The sequence below is a fragment of the Heterocephalus glaber genome, unplaced genomic scaffold (assembly GCF_053883595.1).
Source record: "Heterocephalus glaber isolate CG9 unplaced genomic scaffold, H.glaber_assembly_v1.0 deba00001600, whole genome shotgun sequence".
Lineage (NCBI taxonomy): Eukaryota > Metazoa > Chordata > Mammalia > Rodentia > Bathyergidae > Heterocephalus > Heterocephalus glaber.
In genome coordinates this window covers 42892971-42918061 of record NW_028258372.1, presented here as the reverse complement: position 1 = coordinate 42918061, position 25091 = coordinate 42892971, and the positions used below count along the sequence as shown (strand labels likewise).

At 39.3% G+C, this 25091-nt stretch overlaps 1 protein-coding gene across 7 annotated transcripts in view; it reads right to left on the bottom strand.

Moving 5' to 3' along the window:
• LOC106010834 (complement receptor type 1-like) overlaps positions 1–24700 on the bottom strand; it is a 55057-nt gene extending 30357 nt beyond the window's left edge. The window contains exons 1-4 of one of the 7 annotated variants that reach the window (XM_021242376.2): positions 24390–24700; positions 8961–9140; positions 8236–8335; positions 2821–2906 (exon numbers count right to left, since the gene is read on the bottom strand). In XM_021242376.2, the coding sequence (XP_021098035.2) occupies positions 2821–2906; positions 8236–8335; positions 8961–9140; positions 24390–24501 (478 nt within the window). In that variant the 5' untranslated portion in view covers positions 24502–24700. Of the gene's footprint in view, positions 1–2820; positions 2907–8235; positions 8336–8911; positions 9141–24389 lie in introns of those variants that run through there. The other 6 variants (XM_013078588.3, XM_021242377.2, XM_087194185.1 and 3 more) reach the window with 6 other exon arrangements.
• Positions 24701–25091: the final 391 nt, after the last annotated feature.

The window sequence follows — 25091 nt, the reverse complement described above, 5'->3', positions numbered from 1 at the left end:
ACTGTGAGAAATGAGGAATAAAAGAACAAAATATGAAACAAATAGAAAATAAATGGTGTTAGACTTATACCTAATTATATCAGTAACCATATTAAATCTAAATATTCTAAACACTTCACTTGTAAACAAATTATGCAGCAAATTTAAAGAATATGCAGATAAATGATTGAACTTATAAGTAAATTTGGCAAGATTGCTAGGTCCAAGGTCAAACAAATAGAATGAACTTTAAAAAATAATATCTAGGAGTAAGTCTAATGAAAGATGTAAAATATTTCTATAATGCAATTGAAAGGCCCCAAGTTCGACCTCCACCCGAGCAGCCCCACTCCCCGCACCCACAGGAGCAGAGGACACAAGAAGCCGCAGCTGCCCGCTGCTCCCCACCGCCCTGGGTATCAGCCAGCCCAGCCCATCACCACGGGCTCTAAAATCTCCCACCCGCTCGGCCAGTGCCCCCTCCCTACCTAAACTCCCCTATATCAACCGCGAGCGCTCTCCTCGCAGTGCCAGCGGCCTTCTCACCCTTGGCCCGTCTGCACCCAGATGGCAAGAAGCTCATGGCATGTTGCTTAGACTCTGCCTGCCTCGGCGGTCTCAGTTGTGCCTTGGTCTGACCCAACAGTAATGTGATACTTCTAAATTGTAACGTGTAATACAATATAATGAAAATTAGCAAATATTATTGAAAGAAATTAAGTATTCTAAAAAGGGGGGTATCACATTAATGAATTTAGAACTCAAAATGTAAATTTGTTAATTGTTTATAAATTGACTTACTGAATTAATAGAAACTCAATAAAAATTCAAGTAGGATTCTTTCTGTGGAAATTGACGTGCTGATTTTAGATTTTTATGGAAATGCAAAGGGCCAAGAACAAACAACCAAGTCTCAAAGAAGCACACAGAAGCTATATGCCACCAGGTAACAAGTCTTAATATAATGCTACAGAAACTTAATGGGTAAAGAACAGAGGCTCTCTGGAACAAGACCATCATATAATGCCATCTGACTAATGCCTATGATTCCATTGTATGGCAGTGTGCAAGGAATGATCTTTTTAATAAACAGTATTAGATCAATAGCCCATCCACTATGAAAATAAAACAAAACTCCCCAAAACTTAACCACCCGCCATGTAAATCACAGACTTAAACATGAAGACAAAATAATAAAGTTTATAGAGCATAACAAGGGAAAGCATTCCTCATAACAGGCAAGGATTTCTTGAGTAGAGCAAAAAAAGCAGTAACTAGAAAGGAAAAATTCATAAATTGACTACTATTAAAATATAGAACTTCAGGGCTTGGAGTGTAGCTTCATGGTAGATCATTTGTTTAATACACGAAGCCCTGGGTTCAATTTCTAGCATGCTCTTCCCAAAAAGTAGAACTTCCATTTTCAAAAATTATTATTAAGAAAGTAAAAAGGCAAGCCACAACCTAAAAGAAAATATTGTAACATAAATACTTAATATTAAACATTTTAACAAAAATAATACCTGTATTGGGAAATACAAGCATATATAAAGAACTTTTATAAAACAATAAAAAGGTAAACAGACTAGTAAATAATGGGAACAAGATTTGAGCAGTACTTCACAAGCATATAAAGATGTTGATAAGCATACACTGGTAAGCATAGAAAGAGCATCGAAAGTCATTAGAAAAAATGTAAATTATTTTAAGTTGTCTGGACGTGTGTGTAGCGTTACAGAAATCACACTGATTTGGCTCGAGATCTTTGTCACTGATCACAGTGTTACTTAATTTTCATAAGAAGAAGAGAGCTAGGTCTAGTGAACAGAAGCTCAGTTTGAATGGGTGCAGGAAAGTCATAGTTCATCAACAAATTGCCAGACTTAATGCTATTTACTGAGGTTTAGCTATAGGGAAGTTTACAGAATTAGAAATTGAGATAAAAACATAGATGCAGGTATTATCTTTTAATAAAATGAGATCTTACCTGTGTGTTATCTGTCTTGATTCTTTTTCACATAAAATATACATTTTTATGTCATTAAGTGCTTCTTCATGCTATTTTTAGTTTCACAACACTCTAGTGTATAGATGTATTTCTCATAATTTTGTATGAATGTTTTATGTTTCTAAGGAAATTCTTTAGAATCATTTTAGCTTATCTCTTTCCTTTCAGTAGATTATTTCCAAATCATACTTTGAAACATACAGTGACCTTAAGCTACTTTAACATATCTACTTTTATAAAGAATGCAGCAATGAAAAGTATGTAGTGAACTCCTTGAAAAGAATCTGTATTATTTCCTAAGTGTATATCCCAAGATGTGGATCAAAGTAAATTCCGACTTTCTGTCTTACAGTGCAGCATGCTTTTCAAGTTTTCTTGAATCCCCAGTATGTGAGAGCACCGGTTCGTCCACAGCTTCAGTAATGTTACTAATATGCCAAGCTGAATGACTATTACAGTTGAAAATGCAGACCAACTTCATTGCAAATTAACCGAAGTAAAAATGAAATCTGAAGGCTTATATACATTTAAGACCCCACATTCAGAAAAGTCACATTCCAGCATCAGAAAAAACTGCAGAGAACAAGTTGCGGAGGACACCAGGGGAAGATGTGAGAATGTTGCAGCTGTCTTCCGCTCTCCTAAGGACAGACTGCACCAAAGGAGCTGGATAAGCACGTTTATAATTCCTGGCAGGGCTGGAGGTAGAGCATTTACTTCTTATGTCTGAGTTCCTGGGTTTGGTCTCAGCACCACACACAAAGAACCTGGTAATTCCAGGGGAAAGCTAGACGGTACTAGCAAAAGTGCTAAGAAGGAATGTTTCAACTTACTCTCACAAACAGGTGGTTCACTATCCCAATCAACAGTATTTTCCGAGAGTATGCACATAGCAGAGGAGGCCCCAATAAGTCGGTACCTAGAAGACAAAACAAGGGGTGTCAGATGTGTAACACACAGGTAACACAGCCACTTCACACCCTACTCCCAAAGAATTTTAGAGACGTGGACTTTTTCTACTTGTCAAAGCACTATTGCTTTCCCAAATTTCACATCTTCCTTTGGACTTTCGATTTCTTCTTTATGCTTGCTCACCTGGATGGTACTTCTTTTTATTACCACATGGAACATTTTTATAATCTAAGGTAAATTATAGTTATTTCCTTCAAGTCTAGTTTTTCAAAGATATGACAAACTTCCTGAGTGCAAGGAGATGTTAAACATGTTCATACATTTAAGTGGTGTCATTAAAATACATGGTGAATATTTATTTTACAATTTATTACACTAAAAGACATATTGCCATTAATCCTCTTCAGAATGCTGTACCCCCCTCACTCTGAATAGCCTTAGCACATTTTTCTCTCCACTTGCTGAGGCAGTTCTGGAAGTCCTCTTTCGTGTCATCATTACAAGGCATGATCAAAATGATGGTTAGTGCTGTGACCAAATGCTAGCAACAGAAGGGTAGGCCCATACAAACATGAGTGTGGCCTCATCCACCTTTTCTCCCAGACCTGACACCATGTGGATCTTTCCCAAAGTCAAAATGCCCATGAAAGGTAGAGTTTGAATCAATTCAGGACACAGTGGCACCATGACAGTGCACCTAAGGACACAAAGGAAGGCTTCCAGAGCTGCTTCAGAAAGTGGCAAGAGCAGTGGGATAAGAAGTGAGAGGAATACTTTGAGGGGCATTAATGGTAATGAGTTTTGCTGTAATAAATTTAAAAAAATTTAAACAGTCAGGCCAAGGATGTAGCTCAGTGGTTCTGCCACCTGCCTCTCAAGTGCAAGGTCCTGAGTTCGATCCCCGGTACCAAATCATAAATAAATAAAAAGTTCATTAAAAGATTTAAAAAAAATTTAAACAGTCACCATATTTTTCAACCATATCTCATATGTATACATACCATTAATATGTAATTCATATGCTTTACAAATGTTAACATATGAATTCTTGGATGTCAATGCTTTATCAGTAAGATTCACCAAACTAGAACCAAAAGAAATCCAAGCTGACCAAAAAGAGGTGAATGCTTATTTCATACTTAAAGTCAGAAATTCTTAGTTGTTCGGTATGCTGCAAAAGTTGCAACAATTCATGACATATATCTTCCTGTACCCAATATCTTATACATATTTTGTTAGATTGATACATACTTCAGTATTTCATTTTAGGGCGTGCTAATGTTAATGGTATTGTGCTTTTAATTTCAAATTGTATTTGCTCATTGCTGATACAGAGGAAAGCGACATCTACACAATTTTCTATGTGTAGGTTCACGTATTCACCCTCACAGTAAGAAACACAACAGCTCCATTACCACAAGAATCCCTTGTACTGTTCTCTTATAATCATACTCAATTCACTTCTTCCTGCTCCTGATTGCTCTTCCCCATTCTTAATCCGTAGCAACCATAACCTGATCTCCACTTCCATCATTTTGTTGTTTGGAAGTTATCTCGATTGGATCATTCAGAATGTGGCCATACAAGATTGGCTTTATTCACTTAGTATAATTCCCTGGAGAATCAGTGTAGACATATTTCTTCCTTTCTGTCGTTGAGTTACAGTCCATGATGTTAGGTGATGCCTCATTTAACCATTCACCTGTTGAAGGACATTTGGGTTCTTTCCACTTATAGCCTGTGCTTTTGGGATCACATCCAAAAAAACCCCAATGTTCAGATCAACATTAAGAAACTTTTCCCTTAGGCTTTTGTTTTAGTAATTTTAAGTTTCAATCCTTAATATTTAAATCTTTAATCTATTTTAGTTAACTTTTTATAAATAGTGAGAGCTAAGATTACAATTTTATTCTCCTGCATGTGGATATCCAGGTTTTTTGGGGGTTTTTGTTGTTGTTGTTTGTTTTTTGGTACTGGGGATCAAACTCAGAACCTTGCATTTGCAAAGCAGGTGGCAGAACCACTGAGCTAAATCCCTGGCTTATTCAAGTTTTTCAATATCATTTATTACCATCTATTTTTCCTCATTGTGTGTTCATTAATTGAAGATTGACTGTGAATATGTGGATTTATTTCTGGCCCTCTACTTTGTACCATTTGTCTATATACCTGTTTTTATGCCACAACTGTGCTCTTTTGATTACTGCAGACAGCTTTGTAGCATATTTTGAAATACCAGGTAGTGTATGCTTCCAGCTTTGTTCTTTTTCTGTAATACTGCTTTGGCTACTCAGTGTTTTTGAGGTTCCATATGAATTTTAGGATTGTGTTTCATACTTCTTTGTAAAATGTCATTGGAATTTTGATAGGGATTATATTAAATCTGTAGGTTGTTTTAGGGTGTTATGGAAATTTTAACAATATGAATTTTTCCAATCTATGAACACAAGGTATCTTTCCATCTATTTTGGATCTTCTTCAAGTTTTTCCTTAATGTTCTATTAATGTTAATTCTTTCACCTCTGTGGTTAAATTTATTCTTGTTAGATTATATTTTGATGCTATTATAAGTGACACTGTTTTCTTTATTTGGGAGTATTTCATTGTTAGTGTACAGATATGCTACTTTTTATGTTCATTTTTATATCATGAAGCTTTACTGGATTTGTTGATCAATTCTAACAGTTTTTCAATGGAATCATTAGGATTTTCTACACATAATATCAAATTGCCTACAAAAAGAGAAAGTTTAACTTCTTACTGTTCAGTTTGGAGGACTTTTCTTTCTCATGCCTAATTGTTTTGGGTAGAGGTTCCAATACTATATTAAACAGAAGTGATGAAGATGCACATTCTTGTCATATTACTGATCTCGAAAGAGTAACTCCACTTTTTAGCATTAAATATAATGTTAGCTGTGAGCTTGATAAATGGCATTTATCATGTCCAGGTACATTTCTTCTGTAGCTAATTTGGTGAGTTTTTATTATGAGAAGATGTGGAGTTCTGAAAAATACTTTTTCTGCATCTATTGAAATGGACATGTTATTTTCATCCATCCTGTTAATGATGGCATATAGCATTTATTGATTTGTACATATTGAACTATCCTTGCATTTCAGGGACAAATCTCATTTGGCCCATTTTATATGTTGTTGAATTTTGTTTGCTAGTATTCTCTATAAAAATTTTTGCATCTATGCCCACCTGGGATATTGTCCTATAATTTTCTTTTGTTGTAATGTCCTCATCTTGTTTTGGTGTCAGGGTAATGCAGAACTCACAAAAAAAGGGTTGGAAATGTTCTCTTCAAATTTTGGGAAAACCTTGTAAAGTATTGGTCTTATTTCTTTCTTAAATGTAGAATTCACCAAGGAAGTCACCAGGTGACTGAGCTTTTCTTTGTTGGGAGTTTTTGATTACTGATTCAATCACCTAACTCAATGGTATGTTCATATTTTCTTTTCTCATGATTCAGTCTTGGTAAGTAAATGGAATTTGTCCATTTTATAGGTTATTCAATTTGTTGGTGTGTAATTATTTGTAGCAGTTTTTTTTTTTTTTTTTTTTGGTACCAGGGATCAAACTTGGGACCTTGCGCTTGTGAGGCAGGCGCCAGAACCACTGAGCTAAATCCCCGGCCCTCATAGCATTTTCTTATAATCTATAATATATGGTGAAATTAGTTGTAATATCCCATCTTTCACTTATAATTTTGAGGCTTCCTTTTTTCATATTTTAGGTATCATTTTGTGGTTTATCTTTAAAAAGTCTTAGTTTCATTGTTCTATTTTTATAGTCTCTATTTTATTTCTGCCATATTTATTATTTATTTCCTTCTTTAGTTCTTTCAGATAACATGGATTGTTTCTTTGCATGCTTCTTCTTTCTTAAGATAGACATTTATCACTATAAACTTCCCGCTTAACGTTCCTTTTTCCATGTCTCATAAGTTTTGGTATGTTGAACTTCCATTTTCATTTGTGTCAAGATATTTTTAATTTATATTTTGATTTCTTTTGACCCACTGTTTGTTTAGGATTGTGCTGTTTAATTTCCACAGTGTTATAAATTTTCCAGTATTTCTTCTATTATTGATTTCTAGTTTCATACCATCTGGCTGGAAAAGATACTTGATATCACATTTAAATCTTCTTGAATTTTTAAAGATTTGTTTTGTCTAATACATCATATAGCATAGAGATTGTTCCATGTGCACTTGAAAAGAATGTATAGTCTGCTGATGTTGGATAGGGTATTCTATATAAATCTGTATATGTTTGCTGTTATTTAAATCTACTCTTTCTTTACTGATTTTATGTATGGATGATCTAGCCATTGTTGAAAGTAGACTAAAAGTAGACTAAAGTCCTCTACTGTTATTGTTGCTGATTAATTTTCTCTTCAGTTCTTTGCATATTTGCCTTTTATATTTTGGTGCTCTAACGTTGGGTTCATATATATTTACAACTGTTATATCCTCTTGGTTAACTGACTACTTTATCACTAGATAGTGACCTTCACTGTCTTTTTTTATTAAGTTTATTGGCACACTTTAGGTATACAATATGATGACGTTCATCATTGGGAATTTGTATCTTTACATGATGTATCTTGGTTCTTATTTTTTTCCCCATTCCCTGCCTTCCCTTCAACCCTTCCACCCCTCCTTATTTACAAGGATTTTGTTTCTGTTTTCTTTTCTCACATTTTTTCCTTTCCCTTCTTTCCTTCCCCAGCCCTCCCATTTCCCCTTCTCCTTCCCCTTTGAGCCTTTTCTTCCTATTTCAAATTAGCAATTATACATTTTGATTCTTATTTACACTTTCAATTTCTCACACCAGAGAAACTATTCAGTATTTACACATGTGTGTCCTATTTATTTCACTTAAGAGTATGGCCTCAATGTGCATCCATTTAGCTATAAATGTCTCTAATTTCTCATTCTTTATGGCTGAGTAGTACTCCATTTTATTTTTTTAAAAAACCCCACATCTGCTTTATCTAGTCACCAGTTGATGGGCATTAGAGCTGTTTCCAAGATTTAAATATTACAAGCTGTGCTGCTATAAACATGGACTGTAAAAGCCACAAGCCAAAATAAGCCTTTCCTCTCTTTAGATTATACCACTTATTTTTTTTTACAGTAATCAAAGGTCACCCTGCTTTCCAGCAAGCACACAGATCTGTCCCCTAATTTTGTCATACTTTTGTTCATTGCAGTCAGGGGTTAAAAACCAGGCAGTAATAGGATAGTTGTCATTTCTGAAAGATGACTAGAAGGTAATATTCCTGTCCCAGAACTCATGCTGTATGAGATGTTGTTCTCAACTCACCCTGTGTTACAACTATAGGTAATTTGGGATCCAAACCGTGTGTCTGAGATTACATTCACCATGCCATTCAAAGGATCTGAAGGGGTTCTACACATTTTACCTATGGGAAAGACACAGAGTTTTAGAGCCAGGTAGAAATCACAGTCATGGAGTGCCAATCTGACTGCAGCTTACTGCAAACTATGGATCTGTATTCACAGATTTTGCCACTTTGAGGAAACTCACTAGATTGCTTGAGGATGAGCCACCATGAAGGCACCACTTTCAAAAGGAACCCCCTTCAAGTTCTTCCTCATCCCCACATTGTGACTCCCAGAAACATACATACATAGGTTATTACCAAAGTGTTATAACCTAATCGAACCAGTGTAATTCACAGGTCTCAAGCCTGGAGTTTTCTCTTCTTTTGTTAATCAATACCCTTTCCTTCTGAATCATCCATCACTTAGTTTTAGTGCAAACTGGACACCATCCCCGAGTGGATGGGGATTTTCTCTCAATTGAATCGAGCCTTGTGTTGGTCATTTCTTATAAAACTGATTCATAATCATGATGCCAAGGACTCAAAGTAGAAACAAAGATATTATCTACAAGAATAATTGACACATAATGTAACTGAGGCAAAGTTATAAGGTCATATGTGTCTCAGTTCGAAAATTTGAACAACTTGAGTCACCTTACAAACACTGGGCTGAGGAAGAGGAGTTTCCTGCCCAGTTACTCACGATGACACTTGTCTTCTGCACTCGTCCAGGCTGAGTTACTTTGGCAGGTGATAAAGAACAGTTTCTTGAGATAACCAGGGCGACATTCATACTTCAAAAATGTTCCGATGGGAAACTGAGACTGTTCACTTGGATTCACAGGCCTAGCAAATGGAAGTTGTGCTGGGGGTTCACACTGACCTGGAGATTGAGACCACAGCAACACAGAGGTTAGAAGAGAAACTTCAGCTCCATTTGGGGTCAAAGGAGAAAAAGAACATGTTTATAATGGCAAAAGAATTGACTTCCTCAGTAGGTATGTTAGAAATGAGCTTTAACATTTTTAAAAATCAGTATCTATCCATTAAAACGAGTCTTCACTATATTGAAGGCAATTATGCTGCGTACATAGTCTTTCCCTGAAAGGGAAACTCCCATTCATAGCTTCAAATTTAGGCAATCAGAGTGCCTGCATTTCGGCGTCATCCATCCCACGCTTGTGTGCCATTCTTTTGTGTAACAAGACAACTTATCCATTTTTCTTTCCATCCTCACACCTGGCAATCCACCCGGTTTAATGGGACTATAAGGTTTGTGTCTGGCCCTCAGCAGGCATCGGCACTATTGGAAGGAGAAAACAGAAGAGACTCAACAATTAACAGTACTTTACTTTATGAAAGCATATATTTTCTGAGGTATGTTTTGCATTAAATCCTAGACATAGCTTCCTTCCCTTAAGGCCTAGCAGGTTTAATTTAAAGTAATTAAAATGTCACTTAGAGTCAAATGATATTTGATCAAGAAGAAATATCTGTTGGAAAATATAATAATTTTGGTTTAGTTTGGAAATTTCACTTTTGTTTTTACTTCTTTTCGTCCCCATACTTCTCACTAATTAATTTAGATTATGAAGGGTACATTGAAGCCAGAGATTATTTGTATTAGTCTTCAAAGAGTTAACTATTCAGTGTTATTGAGTTTGCTTTTATTTTTATCTTTACCGGTATTTTCTTTGAATGTGTTTGCTGTTCTTTTAAAAAAGTATTTCTTGAAATGACTGCTTACATTTAAAAATTTTCAACTTGTGATAGTCTCTAAAATAGTACATAAGACTTATTTTTGTTATAAGTGTAGAATTCTGTAAGCATCAATGTCATATATATTCCATTCAAAATATTTTATAATTGCTGTTGTGATTTCTTCATTGACCTATATTTAGTTTAGAAGCAGTTTTGCGTAATTTTCATTTGAGGAATTTTAAAGCCATTTATGTATTAGATATTTTTGAAAATGTTTTATATAGATAAGACTCTTGTTCCATGATTTAGCATGTGGTCAACTGTGGTAATTGTAGCATGTGTATTTGTAAAACATGCATATAGTGCAGTAAAGAAGCAGTGATTTGTGTGTCTATGAGGTCAACTCTGTTCATTATATTTGTACAAATCATCCAGATACTTCCTGGAAGTGGGCAACTTAGTTTACTAGATGCTCAAAGAGTTGTGTTAAAATATTTCATTTTATTGTATACTTGTTTATTTCTAATTCTGTCCATAATTTATTTTATATAATGTGAGATTATATTATTATTTCATGAACACTTAAGTTGCTATATTTTGTGGAAGATTAACTCTTCATCATAATAAAATATCTTTATTGCCCGGGCCAGGGCCATCAGCCTCCAGCTTGGTGGTGCCCGCAGGCAGAACAGGCACGGGCTGAGTGCACAATGCTCAGTTTGGCTCGCTCCACCACTTTCGACCAGGAGACTGAGCTGAAGACAGAGCCAGAGAAGACCCCTGGCTGTGAGGCGCCCCCCGCCCCCAGGCCTCTTGGCTGTACAGCTACTTGGATCCACACTACAGAGGCACAGGGGAGCATAAAGGCCATTGTCCTGAGCTGCAGAAGTGAACAACAGAGAGAGGGCCTCTCTCAGGCTCCCTGATGAAAACTAAAGTCTACTGGAAGAGTGAAGAGAATCTGCAATAAAGGCACACCATACCACGTATTTGGTAAGTTGGAGGGATCATCACCTCCCATCGGAACCTGGACTAACTTCAGGGGAAAGGCAGCTGGAACCTGCAGTAGAACCCTGCAGAGTTCAAACCTGCAGGAGGACAGGGAGCTCAACTTGGGACTTGCAGCCAGAAATCTGTCTGAATCTCACGAGTATGTGACTGGCTTACTGAGACTCATTGACTTATAACTGCACACTGCTGTCCACACTGTCTATTGTGACAGCAGAGATACACCCTGAAGGAGGCCCTTCATTTTTATATTTTGTTATTTTCAAAATTACCCCTATTTCTTTTTGCTCTTATTTTTAATTTTTTTCTTTTTTGCTACTCTCTTAAAATTTTTTTCTCTTTTTCCTTTCTTTTCTCTTCTCTTTCTCTCTCTGCTTCACTCCCTTGCTGTGCCACATTGTTCCTCATCTCCCTTTGTGTTCCTGTTCTGCCCCTAATTCATATTTCTTCTTTATCTTTCTTTTCTTCTCTTTCCTTCTCTTGCCTGTGCCCTCTGGCCTCACTGCTAACCTTCCGCTATCTTTCTATTTACCTATTCCTCCCTCCCCAACTCCTTCTAACTCCCCATCCTGAAGGATAAAGTTGCTATACTAAAGAGTTTATTCACTATAAACATGTGTTGGGTTGGTCCTTGATTTTGATTTAATTCACAGTTAAAGGTGATAGATTAAAAACTACCACAAATTGTCATTTTCTAAGAGGTACTTGATGCTATTGTGTGGCTAATTGTATCACTAGGGCTAAGGTGTTGTGATTGATCTAATCAGTTGTCCTTCCTGGTATAATGAAAATGAGACAGCCTCAGAGCCATTAGAAACTCAAAACCTAAAGACCAGCTATATCTGGAAGACCCCTCTGAGAAACAATCACTCCATCAGTGTTCTAAATACATCAACAAAGATATTTACAATAAGCAACTTCAAAGTATCAACCCAGGAATTAAACCAAGGACAGTACCAAAAACAAAAATGAGAAGCCACTTAAGTAAGGCACAAACTCAGACTTCCACCCCACAAAAGGCAAATTCTGGGGGAAACAAGGTGGAAAAGTCTGATAACCAACAACCTGGACACTCTGAACTGATAGCACAGGAAGTAACAAAACAGATGAATGAGGCTCTAGAAAAATTCAAAACAGAAATAATTTCCCAGATAATTACAGAGATCGTGAGCAGAGTGAAAGAGATGATAAGAGGCTCTAGAACAGAAACAGATTAAAAAACAGATGAGCTCAGAAACATGCTGGAAGCCATAAATGCCCAGCATAAGAAAGAAATGGAATCCATGAAACAGATTCAAACAGATATTCAAGAGATTAAAAACTCCACTGAAAACATGCAGAGCAGATCAAGGGAATCTGAAGATAGAATATCAGATATAGAAGACAAGATTGCAGTTAAGGACCATGAAAACAGAGATCTCTTCAAAATAGTAAGGGACCACAAGAAATCAATCCAGCAGCTGCTAGATGATGCAAGGAAGAATAACATAAGACTGGTAGGACTCCACGAAAAAACAGGAGAAAGTACAGTTGACATAAAAAAACTGTTCACAGAAGTAATAGTGGAAAACTTCCCAGACAGAGGTGGAGAATTGGACATACAGATAAATGAGGCATATAAAACTCCAACTAGCCATGATAAAAAAGACCCTACACCTAGACATATAATAGTCAAGATCCCAGAAACCCAACAGAAGAACAAAATCCTACAGGCAGTTAGAGAAAAGAAACAAATCACCTACAAAGGAAAGCCTGTCAGAATCATGGCAGACTTCTCAACAGAAACCCTCAAGTCAAGGAGAGCCTGGAGTGAAGTATTTCAAGCCCTAAAAGAAAATAACTTCCAACCTAGACTGTTGTATCCTGAAAAATTATCTTTCAAAATTGATGGGGAAATTAGATATTTCCACGACAAAGAACATCAAAGAAATTTCATGAACACCAAACCAGCACTCCAAACAATTCTAAGCAATATCCTAGAAAAAGACAATGAAGGTCACAACTTCATGATGTCCAATAGAGGGAAGCCACCAGGCAAGGTAAGAAACTAAAGGGAAAGGGGGAAAAATAAGAAATGAAAGAACCAACAACAGCAAAACATCATGACAAGGATGAGTCAATATCTATCAATTATAACTTTCAATGTTAATGGCCTCAATACACCAAAAGAAATAGACGGACAGAATGGATTAAGAAGCAAAATCCAGCAATATGCTGTATACCAGAAACACACCTAACTCAAAAAGAAATTCATAGACTGAAAGTAAAAGGATGGAAAACAGTTCTCCACATGACAGGAACCCAGAAAAAAAGCAGGGGTAGCAATCTTATTTGCAGACAAAGTAGATTTCAAACCAAAACTAGAGAGTCAAAGATGGTCACTACATCCTTGTGAAGGGAACAATCCAAGAGGAAGAGATGACAATCCTAAATATATATGCACCAAGTACGAATGCCCCCAACTATACAAAACAAATATTAATGGACATGAAAAATCAAATAAGCACTAATACAGTTGTAATGGGGGATTTCAATACCTCACTATCACAAATAGACAGATCATCTAGACAAAAGATTGTCAATGAAATTCTAGAACTGAAACAAACTATTGAACAAATGGACTTAATAGATGTTTACAGAGTGTTCCACCCCACAAAATTGGAATACACATTCTTTTCAGCTACACAAGGGTCATTCTCCAAAATAGACCACATGCTAGCTCATAGGACATGTCTAAGTAAATGTAAAAGAGTTGAAGTTACCCCCTGTATATTATCAGACCATAGTGCAATAAAATTGGAAGTCAAAAACATAAGAAACCACAAAACTCCCACAAACACATGGAAATTAAATAACACCCTCCTGAATAACCAATGGGTCACAGAGGAAATTAAAGAAGAAATTAGACAGTTTCTACAAGTAAATGATAATACCAGTACAACATACAGGAATCTATGGGACACAATGAAGCAGTTCTATGTTGGAAATTCATAGCAGTTAATGCCCATATTAAGAAAACAGAGAGAACTCAGATAAATAACCTAATGTAGAACTTCAACCTCCTAGAAAAAGAAGAGCATAACAAACCCAAAGCTCATACAAGAAAAGAAATTATGAAGATCAGAGCAGAAATCAATGCAATGGGGACTAAGAGAACAATACAAAAAATTAATGAATCAAAGAGTTGGTTTTTTGAAAGAATAAATAAAATCAATAAACCTTTAGCCAACCTTATCAAAAAAAGGAAAGAAAAGGCTCAAATCCATGCAATTAAGAATGAAAAAGGTGAAGTCACGACAGACCCAGCAGAAATCCAGAGGATCATTAATACCTACTTTGAGAACCTGCACTCTAATAAAATGGAAAACTGAGAAGAAATGCACAGATTCCTAGATACATACAAATTTCCAAAGTTAAATGAAGAAGATATAGAAATTCTAAACACCTCAATTACAGTGAGTGAAATTGAAAATGTAATAAAAAATTTACCAACAAAGAAAAACCCAGGTCCTGACGGCTTCACTGCTGAATTCTACAAGACATTTAAAGAAGAACTATCGCCAGTACTCCTTAAACTCATCAAGGAAATTGAAAGGGAAGCAAGGCTCCCAAATTCATTCCTGGAAGTAAATGTAACTTTGATTTCAAAACCAGGAAAAGACCCAACCCAAAAAGAGAACTACAGACCAATCTCCTTAATGAACATAAATGCAAAAATCCTCAACAAGATACTGGCAAACAGAATACAGAGGGTCATCAAGAAGATCATACACCCTGACCAAGTCAGATTTATCCCAGCAATGCAAGGATGGTTCAACATTCGTAAATCAAAAAATATAATACACTATATTAATAGAGTCAAGGACAAAAACCATATGATCATTTCAATAGATGCAGAAAAGGCATTTGACAAAATCCAACACCCATTCATGATTAAAAAAACGCTACAAAAAATTGGAATAGAAGGTCTTTATCTCAACCTGATTAAGGCTATTTATGAAAAACCAACAGCCAACATCATACTAAATGGTCAAAAACTGAAAACTTTCACACTAAAATCAGGAACAAGACAAGGATGCCCACTATCACCACTCCAGTTCAAGATAGTTCTGGAAACATTAGCCACAGCAATTAGAAAACAGAAAGAAATCAAAGGAATAAAGATAGGAAAGGGAGAAATTAAACTGTCATTATTTGCTGATGATATGATACTTTACGTAGAAGACCCAAAAAACTCGGCCAAAAGACTTCTAGACCTAATTGACAGATTCAATAGAGTAGCTGGATGTAAGGTCAACACTCAAAAAACAATAGCCTTCTTATACACAAATAGCAGACTCATTGAGAGAGAAATTTGGGAAACAATTCCTTTTATAATAGCATCCAAGAAAAAAAATGAAATATCTAGCAATCAACCTAACAAAGGAACAAAAGACCTCTACACTGAAAACTATAGCCCTCTGAAAAAGGAGATCAAGGAGGATATAAGAAAATGGAAAGACATCCCTTGTTCCTGGGTAGGAAGAACCAATATAGTGAAAATGGCCATACTTCCAAAACTACTATATAGATTTAATACAACGCCGATTGAAATTCCAACAATATAATTCACAGAACTAGAGAAAACAATCCAAAAATTCATTTGAAACCAGAAGAGACCTAGAATAGCAAAAGAAATCCTAGGGCCGGTGATTTAGCTCAGTGGTTCCGGCACCTGCTTTGCAAGTGCAAGGTCCTGAGTTTGATCCCTAGTACCAAAAAAAAAAAAAAAAAAAATTCTAGGCAACAGAGATATGGCTGAGGGTATCACAATCCCTTACTTGAAACTATACTACAAAGTTACTGTGATAAAAACAGAATGGTACTGGCAAAGAAACAAACCCAAAGATCAGTGGAATAGATTAGAAGATGCAGAAACAACTCCAGACATACTCAACCACTTCATCTTTGACAAAGGAGCCAACCACCCTTATTGGAGGAAAGACAGCCTATTTAATAAATGGTGTTGGAAAAACTGGATTTCAACCTGCCAAACATTAAAACTAGACCCATACCTATCACCATGCACTAAACTAAGATCAAAGTGGATTAAAGATCTAAATATTAAGACAGAAACACTAAACTTGCTGGAAGATAAGTTAGGTAGAACTCTTGAAGACATTGGCATAGGGAAAGACTTTATGAACAAATCCTCAGTAGCATGGGAGCTAGCACAGAGAATCAACAACTGAGATCTCATCTTATTAAAAAGCTTCCACACTGCAAGAGACACTACCAACAGAGCTAAGAGACAACCTACAATGTGGGGAAAAAAATTTTAGCAGCTGTACCTCAGACAAAGGTCTACTATCTAGAATATGTAAAGAACTGAAAAAAATCAGACCTCCCAAATTCAAAGACCCAATTCAAAAATGGGCATCTGAAATGAACAGACATTTCTCAGACAAAGAAGTAAAAGCAGCAAATAAATACATGAAAAAAATGTTCAGCATCACCAGTCATTCAAGAGATGTAGATGAAAACAACACTGAGATTCCACCTCACCCCAGAAAGAATGGCTGCTATCAAGAAATCAACCAATAACAAATGCTGGCGGGGGTGTGGGGAGAAAGGAACCCTTCTCCATTGTTGGTGGGAGTGCAGACTGGTGCAACCACTGTGGAAATCAGTATGGAGATACCTCAAAAAACTAGGGCTAGAGGTCCCATTTAATCCAGCTATCCCTCTGCTGGGTATCTTCCCCAAAGAATTAAAAGAATCATACCACAGTGATATATGTGCACCCATGTTTATAGCGGCACAGTTTGTAATAGCTAAGGTTTGGAAACAGCCCAAGTGCCCATCAACTGGAAACTGGATAAAGAAGATATTTTTTTTTATAAAATGGAGTACTACTCAGCCATAAAGAATGAGAAACTAGAGACATTTATAGCTAAATGGATGTACATTGAGGCCATACTCTTAAGTGAAATAAATAGGACACACATGTGTAAATACCGAAGAGTTTCTCTAGTGTGAGAAACTGAAAGTACAAATAAGAATAAAAATGATTAAAATGAATAATTGATAATTTGAAATAGGAAAAGGTCCAAAGGTGTAGGGGTGGTGGGAGGGGAAGAGGAAACGGAAGAAGGGAAAGGAAAAATTATGAGAAAAAAAATTGGAAACGAAATCTATGTAAATAGGGAAGGGTGGAGGGGTGGAGGGCGCACAGGGAATGGGGAAAAAATAAGAACCAAGATCCATCATGTACAGGTACAAGCACCCAATGATAAATGTAAATGTATTGTATACCTAAAATGTAGCAATAAAACAACTTTTTTAAAAAAATCTTTATTTCCAGGAACAAATCTTATCTCAAATTATGGTTTGTCTAATTCATACTCGTCTAAATAACAAGATGATACACTCATTCCCCAATATATCAATACTTATTTAAAATGTAAATGTAAATATATACTGATAATTTCAACGCATGACTGCGGCAATGCCACCTTGCCAAACTAGCTGTATTTTGCTTTTCCATGGTATGTTTCCACCCTTTCTATATTCACACATTCTGAATCTGAACATGTGTCCTGTTCCTTTTATTTGGACCTAGTTTTTACTTTTAATTCGTTATGCCAAAGGTTCCCAAACTTAGCTCTCAGCAACCTCAGAGTCTCATCAATTTTTTCATGGTACTCCTAGTCTAAAAGAAGCATACAGTAGTTCCACTTATTAAACAAGTAGAGTCAAACAAATTAGGCCTCATATCCCTCAGAATTCATAATGGGATGAGAGGCTTTACAGAATTTCTCAAACCTTGTAATCGGATTGGAAACTGCCGCCTCATTTCCTCTTCCACATTAATTTTCATGCAATGTTCTTTCTTTGTTATAGCAATTGCTAAAAACCTGAGTTTACAAAGATCTGACAACGCCAAGAGGAACCTACAATGATCTGCTGCTGAAACCAGGAGCTACTCTGAGCTAGGAGTTTGTAACTGACAGAGGATTTGAAAGATGTCAAGAATTGGAGTTTCCACCAAAGATTTGAAATCTTCCATTGTGCCAATGAGCATGACAAGGCCCTGGAGTGCCTTGGCCGACAGTTTAGGAAATGTGGCTGTGTGATAATTTTTGTCCTTCAATTGAAGTTGTCTGTTAACATTTAATAAAATTATTGCTATATTTGGGGTTAAACATACCGTCATTTTATATTTTATTCACCTTACCTTTTTGTATTCTTTATTGTCTTCTATTTTGCTTTATTGATTATATTTTTATTCTGTTATTCCCTTTCATGAGATTTTTAGTTACACATTTTATTTTTCCTTCAAGGATCACATTACCCTAACATATTAACATGTAGTTAACAACTGTATTTTCCCCACAACACCCAAACCATTGAAAATGCTACCTCCTTTTTCTTCCTTCCTGTCTTTTGCTCTATTATCAGGCATTTCAATTCTACACGTATTTTTAACTGCCACAGTAGTATTCAGTGTAGATACTTCAAGCTATTTGTTGGACTCTAGTTATTTGCTACTAGCTTGGACCCTAATGGCAATGGACTCCTGCCCCCACCATTAGGCCAAAGAGAAATTTTAAAAACTCTACTCAGAGAGGAGTGGTAGTCTAAGCAGTGACCTCCCATGGGCATCCGTGGCCTCATCTGTGGTGCTTGTGAACACGACCTGGTAAAGGGCTTTGCAGAGTGATGCAGAATCTTGAGACGGGCATATAACCATGGATTACCTGGTTCAGCCAAGAATGTAATTACAAGGGACCTATAAGGGGGAGCTAGGGGGTCAGCAGAGTTGGAAGAAGAAGACTGGAAGATGCTGCAGGCTGTGAAGTACAGAAAGGACCCATGAGCCAAAGCATGTGGGCAGCCTTTGAGGGCCAGAGAGAACAGGAAACCCTCCAGAGCAAACACAGCCTTTTCTAGCCATTCTAGACGGTTGGGCATCCAGAATACATTTCTGTTGTTTGAAACCGTTAAATTTGTGAGAATTTGTTTCAGTAGCAATCAGAAAGTAATACAAAAGATTCACTATTAGAAACTTTGGATTCACAGAGAGCTGGCTCTGAGCTCAAGGTCTTCCACTTTGTAGCTATGCGGCAAAGACAAGTTGTGAAATCGCTCAGGGCCTTGCTCATCTTCCTAACGGGGAAAGCAACATTCACCTGCTGGGCAGAGATAATGAAAGCATTTCGTATCAGCACACGCACAGAAGGCCCCCTGATAGGTCATCGTTGCAGTTATTATTCACAGAATGATTTCCTGTTGTGTCGGGAAAATCCTCTGGGGCGTCAGTGACTGGTGTCCGCAGGGCTCTTCTGAGTGTCTCCAGCTCAGCCTCAGCCTGACTTTCTGCCCCACCCGCTCTCATGACTCCTATGAGGCCACAGACAGACACAGGAGTCCCTGGTGCTGCATTTGTCCTGCGGACGTCGGCTTCAGTCAGAACTGGGGGCCGACTCTGTGCTCCCCCTCAAGCTAAGCATGATGCCCAGGAAGGCTCGTCTTCCTTCTTTATCGTCCTCCAGAAGTAGACAGCCCCCCGTTGACCCCAGGTGGCTACTGCACCCGCGGCTGCTAAGCACAGGTGCCCCGCCCAGGCTCCTTGCCCCACATGCCCTGCCGCTCTCTTGCGGACCTGTGGCCCCGTCAGTTCCCTGAAGACGCACACTCCTTCCCGGCCTGTGACAGTGCCTCTGTCTGAGACACTTACTGCCTCGACTCCCACTCTTCCTTCAGTGTCTGCCGAAATGCCACCTCTTTATGGAAGCCTTCCCTGACCCGGTCAGAGATTTGAAATCTAAACTACTTTCTTCTACACCATCCCTATACTACGCTCTACTCAGACCTTTTAGTTTTCCTAACATATCAATAACATTTTATTTTTATGTTTTAAGAGTATCTGTTTCAGTAGACTTCATTCATCTTAGGTGGATAACATGAGGGCAAGAGTCTCCCCATCTGTTGTTCCTCAAAATTAATACCTACTCCAAGCACTCAGTACTCAGTTCTAAGCACCCAGTGCATATTTGCTGAAATGAGCAATAAATGGTGAAATCCCACCCAGAGTCCAGACTTTATCTTCAGAAGCTCTGATTCACTAGGTCTAGGTTACAGCCCAGGAATCCATATTTTTAAAAATATCACAGGGACATGACAGTAGCACTTGAGAACCACTGTAATAAACAGTTTTGTAAAAGGCACTGAATGAAAAACAGCTCGTGCGAAAGCCGTGTGTCAAATGGCACACAACCACTGAACGGAAAGCTGTTCCCGTGGTCACGCCTTTGTCCTTGCTCTAGCTGACACATGAAGTGAAGAGAATGCTAACATTTCTCATATGCCAGAAACAAATGACATTTGTCCACTGATGCTGGCCAAGGAACGGACTCCACATGTAGCTGTTGATGGCAGATATGTTGGTGGGAGAGGAGGAACGTTGCAGCAAAGTTCCTGCAGGGGCTGGAAGGAGATCTAAAGCAATATGGCACATGCACAAACTATTCCTGGAATGACATTCCTCTCCTGTAATCATCTAGACTGCTCACCTACGTTGTGGTATATGAATAGTGCATGAAATGATAAAATGTAAGGCTGTGTAGCAGCCAGATGAACAGGTACCTTTGAGTCTTCAACTGCGAGACCTTGCTGTAGCTTTCCTTTCCTCCTTCATTACCAAGCCCTCAAATTATGGCTATTTCTTATAGTAGTACTTAACACGCACGCCATAAACTTCAGGCCTACTGTAATTTTAAAAATCTTTTTATGCCTTCATTAAGACATACTGCATATTATGATAAGCATTTAAAGTGACAAATTGGTCAACTTGACACACATCTGCACCATGAAACTACGGTCAAAATCAAGACAACAAACATCTCCACCGGATGGATGCCCACAGCCTGTTCCCTCAGGCTCCTTGGACATCTCTCCACCCCCTTCTCTCGGCCTTCTGACTCACTTCTCTAACTACGGATCGAGTCAAATCCCTAGAATTTCTTAGAAATGGCATCACTCGGTTCTTTTTTTAAATCTGTCTTTCACACAGCACTATTTTGAGATTCGTTGAGGTTGATGCATATATAAAAATCACTTCTTTTTGTTGCCAAGAAGCGTTCAATTTTATGATAAATATACCTTCATTTAGTTTGTCCATTCACCTAGTGAAGGACATTTCGATTGTTTCCAATTGTTGCCTAGTTGCAAAAAAAAAAAAAAAAACTGCTATAGAAATTAATGTAAAAGTCTTTGTGTAGACACAGGCTTTCACTTCTTTTAGGTAAAAACTTAGGAATAAAATACTGAATCGCAGGATAGGTATTTAAGAAAACGACAAACCTTTCTCCAAAGTGCTGGTTTTATCTGCTGATGAACAATGTATTAATTAGTTACTTCACTTTTTACCAACAGTTGATATGGCCAGTCTTCATAATTTTAGCCATGCTCACGCGTGTATATTGTTAGGTCATTTTAGTTTTTGTCTTATGTGACAAAGCCACTTTCATGAAGTCCAGATTCAAACCTTCCCTTTAAAGGCAGATTTGCCCCGCACTAGAATCGCAATGAGTTTCACTGTCACTTCTGCATGTGCTATAACAGGAGCTGTCAAGCTGGGGCAGATGCTGGTCCCATTCTGCAGAGGTCCTGCTTACTCAATGGCAGGTTTAAAAAGCAGCATGCACTTTCAAAAGCTGAATTTGTAAATGATGTATTATACCACTTGCATCAATAAAAATGTAAAGAGATGTGATGCTGATGGAACAAGCATTTGTTGTGCTAATCAGGTAACGGCATTAGCTGGGCATTCATACCAAAAGGGACAAAATATAGTCAGAGTCCTGTTACTATGCCAACGAGAGTGCATGTACAGCTGGTATTCAGCTGCTCTTCATGATGCTGTCCAGATTTGTTTTTGTGGATTTCTGCCAGCTGTGATTCATCTGACCATGCTTCGGTGGCTCTCACAGAAAGCTGTGTGGGGGGGGGGTGGCTGGAAAGTGGAAGGGGGCTGTCAGGCTGGCCGCCTTCTTGTTTGATACAGTTGGTCTTCATATGTATCTTCACTGGGCCTCTCCATGTGGACCAGTTTGAAGTTATGCGTCCTAGTGTGAAGACTATGTTACATTAGACCAGGTCATCTAAGCTCTCATCCCTCTCACCTCTGCATTCATAAATGGAAATGCATCACTGCGCCAGCAGGCGGGTTGGAATCCCCCTCTTTGCCTGGTATCTTTTTGAAGCAGGGCAACAGAGCAGGATCCTGCAGGGGGCCCGGAGGGGATGCCGCCCAGTCAACCACTTTTAATTACCAAATGTGGGTCATCTCAGACGGGGGGCAGAGCTGTGCTTCTCTGCTGTTGGACGATCCGCCCCTTTCCACGGAGGCCTGTGGATACTCCGGCTGTGACAGCGGCTCCATCTCTCTCTGCCCCGGTTCTGTCCAATTCTGCTTCGCATGTTTTGACTGTCAGTAGGCACTTAACAAACACTGACCTGTTTTGTCTTCTTGGACAACTGGCCCTTTTATCATTACGGATTGCCCCTCTTTACCCCTGATCATTTTCCTTGGTCTGAAGTCTGTTTTGTCTGAACTTAACATAGTGAGTACCCTACAAAAGCAAAATAGCCCTACTTCCTGGTATTTTTATGTAGAAATAAATATCCCCAGGGGTCATCTTGTAAAATGTTTCTGCATTCATACTTTAAGTACTTTATCTCCATCTATGCTTCTCCTCCTGGCCAGTTCCTCTCATCAGCACTCAGGTTGCTTCCCTGCTACTTAGCCTGTGGCTTTCGGGCCCCCAGGACTTCTTCCTACAGTTCTGAGAGCTGCATGAGGCTGACAGATTCCAACACCATTGCAGGCATGACCTCAAAAGTTCACAATGACTCAGATGGCAGGATGTCAGTTTTGGTCACTTCATATACAAGCACACCGGAACCTGGGGTTGTTAAGTGATTTACTGGGGCCAGGGCCCCAGCTAGTGCTAGCAGAGGCTAGATAAACAGAACCATACACTGCAGAGGTATTGCTGGGTCTAGCATTTCTTTTAAATCTCAAAGAGCTGTACACAGAAACATTAAATTATGTTAGCAAGTAAATTACTCAGTAGTTTAGACTGTATCACTTGGGAGGTAATTGTGATAACCTCAGTAAAAAATATTTATACCACGCAATTAATAGTGCCTGGGATTTTTTTTATAAGAGTAACAATAAATACGGCAAACTATAACAACTTTGCAGTAAAAAGGCAGACAGGGAGATACACAGACCACAAAATTTCCTAGGCATTGACAGCAGATTCCTTAACTTACCAGGCAAACTTCTCTGCTACAATTAAAATTTTAAGTTTTACCACATCTCTTCACCTGAAAGATTACTTTCAGATGCCCAGGTAGGTCAAAACTTAATGTCAACTCTTGTGGAAACTTGATTTTCTTTTTTCCTGGCTCTTTTAGAAGAGAAGGAACAATCAGACAACCAATGCAAAATGTCTAGCGGCGGGAAAGCGCAGACCTCAAGCTGTCAGGAGGAGGCTGGATGACACTGCTTAGAACTGTCACTTTAACTGAAACGTTGGGAATGCCTCTGAGCAAGAACATTTCTGCGAAGGCTAAAAATAGTAAAGGCAGGGTTATAACTGAGTTGTTTACTACTTGAAGTTGAGAGGAAGGAGAGAGGCAGCCTCAGATCGCCCACCGCACTATGAGGAATTTTATCTTCTCCTAACAGGCCTGGAACGCACCTTTGCTACAGGCCCTCTCCGCTTCCCTTCCACTTGCGGCCCTTCAGCAGTGGGCTGCGAAGCTCACTTCCCTTCTAACCCCCGAGTCCGAGTCCGGGGCTAGGGGCTTAGAGGATGAGCTGAATTGAGCGCGTGGATAGGCGATGGTGGTGATGCGGGGGGGGGGGGGGCACAGGACCAACACGGGGCAGTTTTCAGGTGCACCCTGACTTTCACCTAACAGCCTGCGAGCCGAGTGCCACCAGGGACGGCGCCGTGTCAGGCCCTTGACAGTGCGGTCCTCTACGCAGCAGCACAGCACGGCAGGCGCGTCCGAGAGCTGAGTATCCGCTTTCACGGAAGAGAAAGAGGACTCAGACCAGAGCGGAGGCGCCAGCCTGCACCCGGCCGGCCCTCTGACCGAATGAGTCAAGAGGACCGCACACCGCAGCCAGCCCGGGCAAGGTCAGCGGCTTAGCAGGACCTCGCCTCAAAACAAAACAACACAGTTTCAGAAGGACCAGGAAGGTGGCTCCGCGGGCAGGGCCTGGGTGCGATCCCAGGTACACACTGGGGAAAGAAAAGGAAGAGACGCAGACGGGTGTACGGTACGGCTCCCTCACGGTCGGGCCTCTCAGGGAGAAGCCGGACGGACCGATTTCCAAGGCCCCGCGCCCCGCGACCCCGCTCACCCCTGGCCGGCGGCGCCAGCAGCAGCAGCGGCCCCAGCAGCAGCGGCCCCAGCAGCAGCGGCAGCGCGGCCTGCAGCGCTCCTCCTCCTCCTCCTCCTCCTTCTCGCCCCATGCTCCGCGCCGGGAAGAGCGGGGTAGGCGAGGCCGGCGCAGAGCCCAGCAGCGCAGCCCGCCGGTTCCGCCCGGGAAGGCTGGGCCCGCAGCTTCCGCCGGGCGCCGCCCTCCTTGTTTACGCCTCCTCCGCCCGCTGCGCTGCGTTCCGCCCAGGCCCCGGTCTCCCGTGGGCCCGGCGGTCCGCACGGGCGGCTCCGCCAGCCTCGGTCCTCCCGCGCGGGGTCAGCCGCGGTGGCCAGGCGGGCTGGGCGAAGACTGCGCTTTTTCCAGGCTTATTCCAAGTTCATTTTGTGAGTGGAAAGTGGGACTTTCCATAAAGGTATAAATGGAATTACCATTTGAGCGATCAAGGGCACAGATAAAATCTTTAATTTGTTGAGCTTTAAATGGGAGCCTAGGAAATGTGACACACCCTAAAAATTCACTTATGAGAACATCCGCAAGTGCTTCTCGACTTATAACGGTTTATATTTTCAGAGTGTATGCTTAATAAACCCATTGTAAGTTGGAAATATTATAAGTAAATATGCATTTAATACATCCAACCCACCAAAGGTCATAACTTAGCAACACAGGTACGTCCACTAA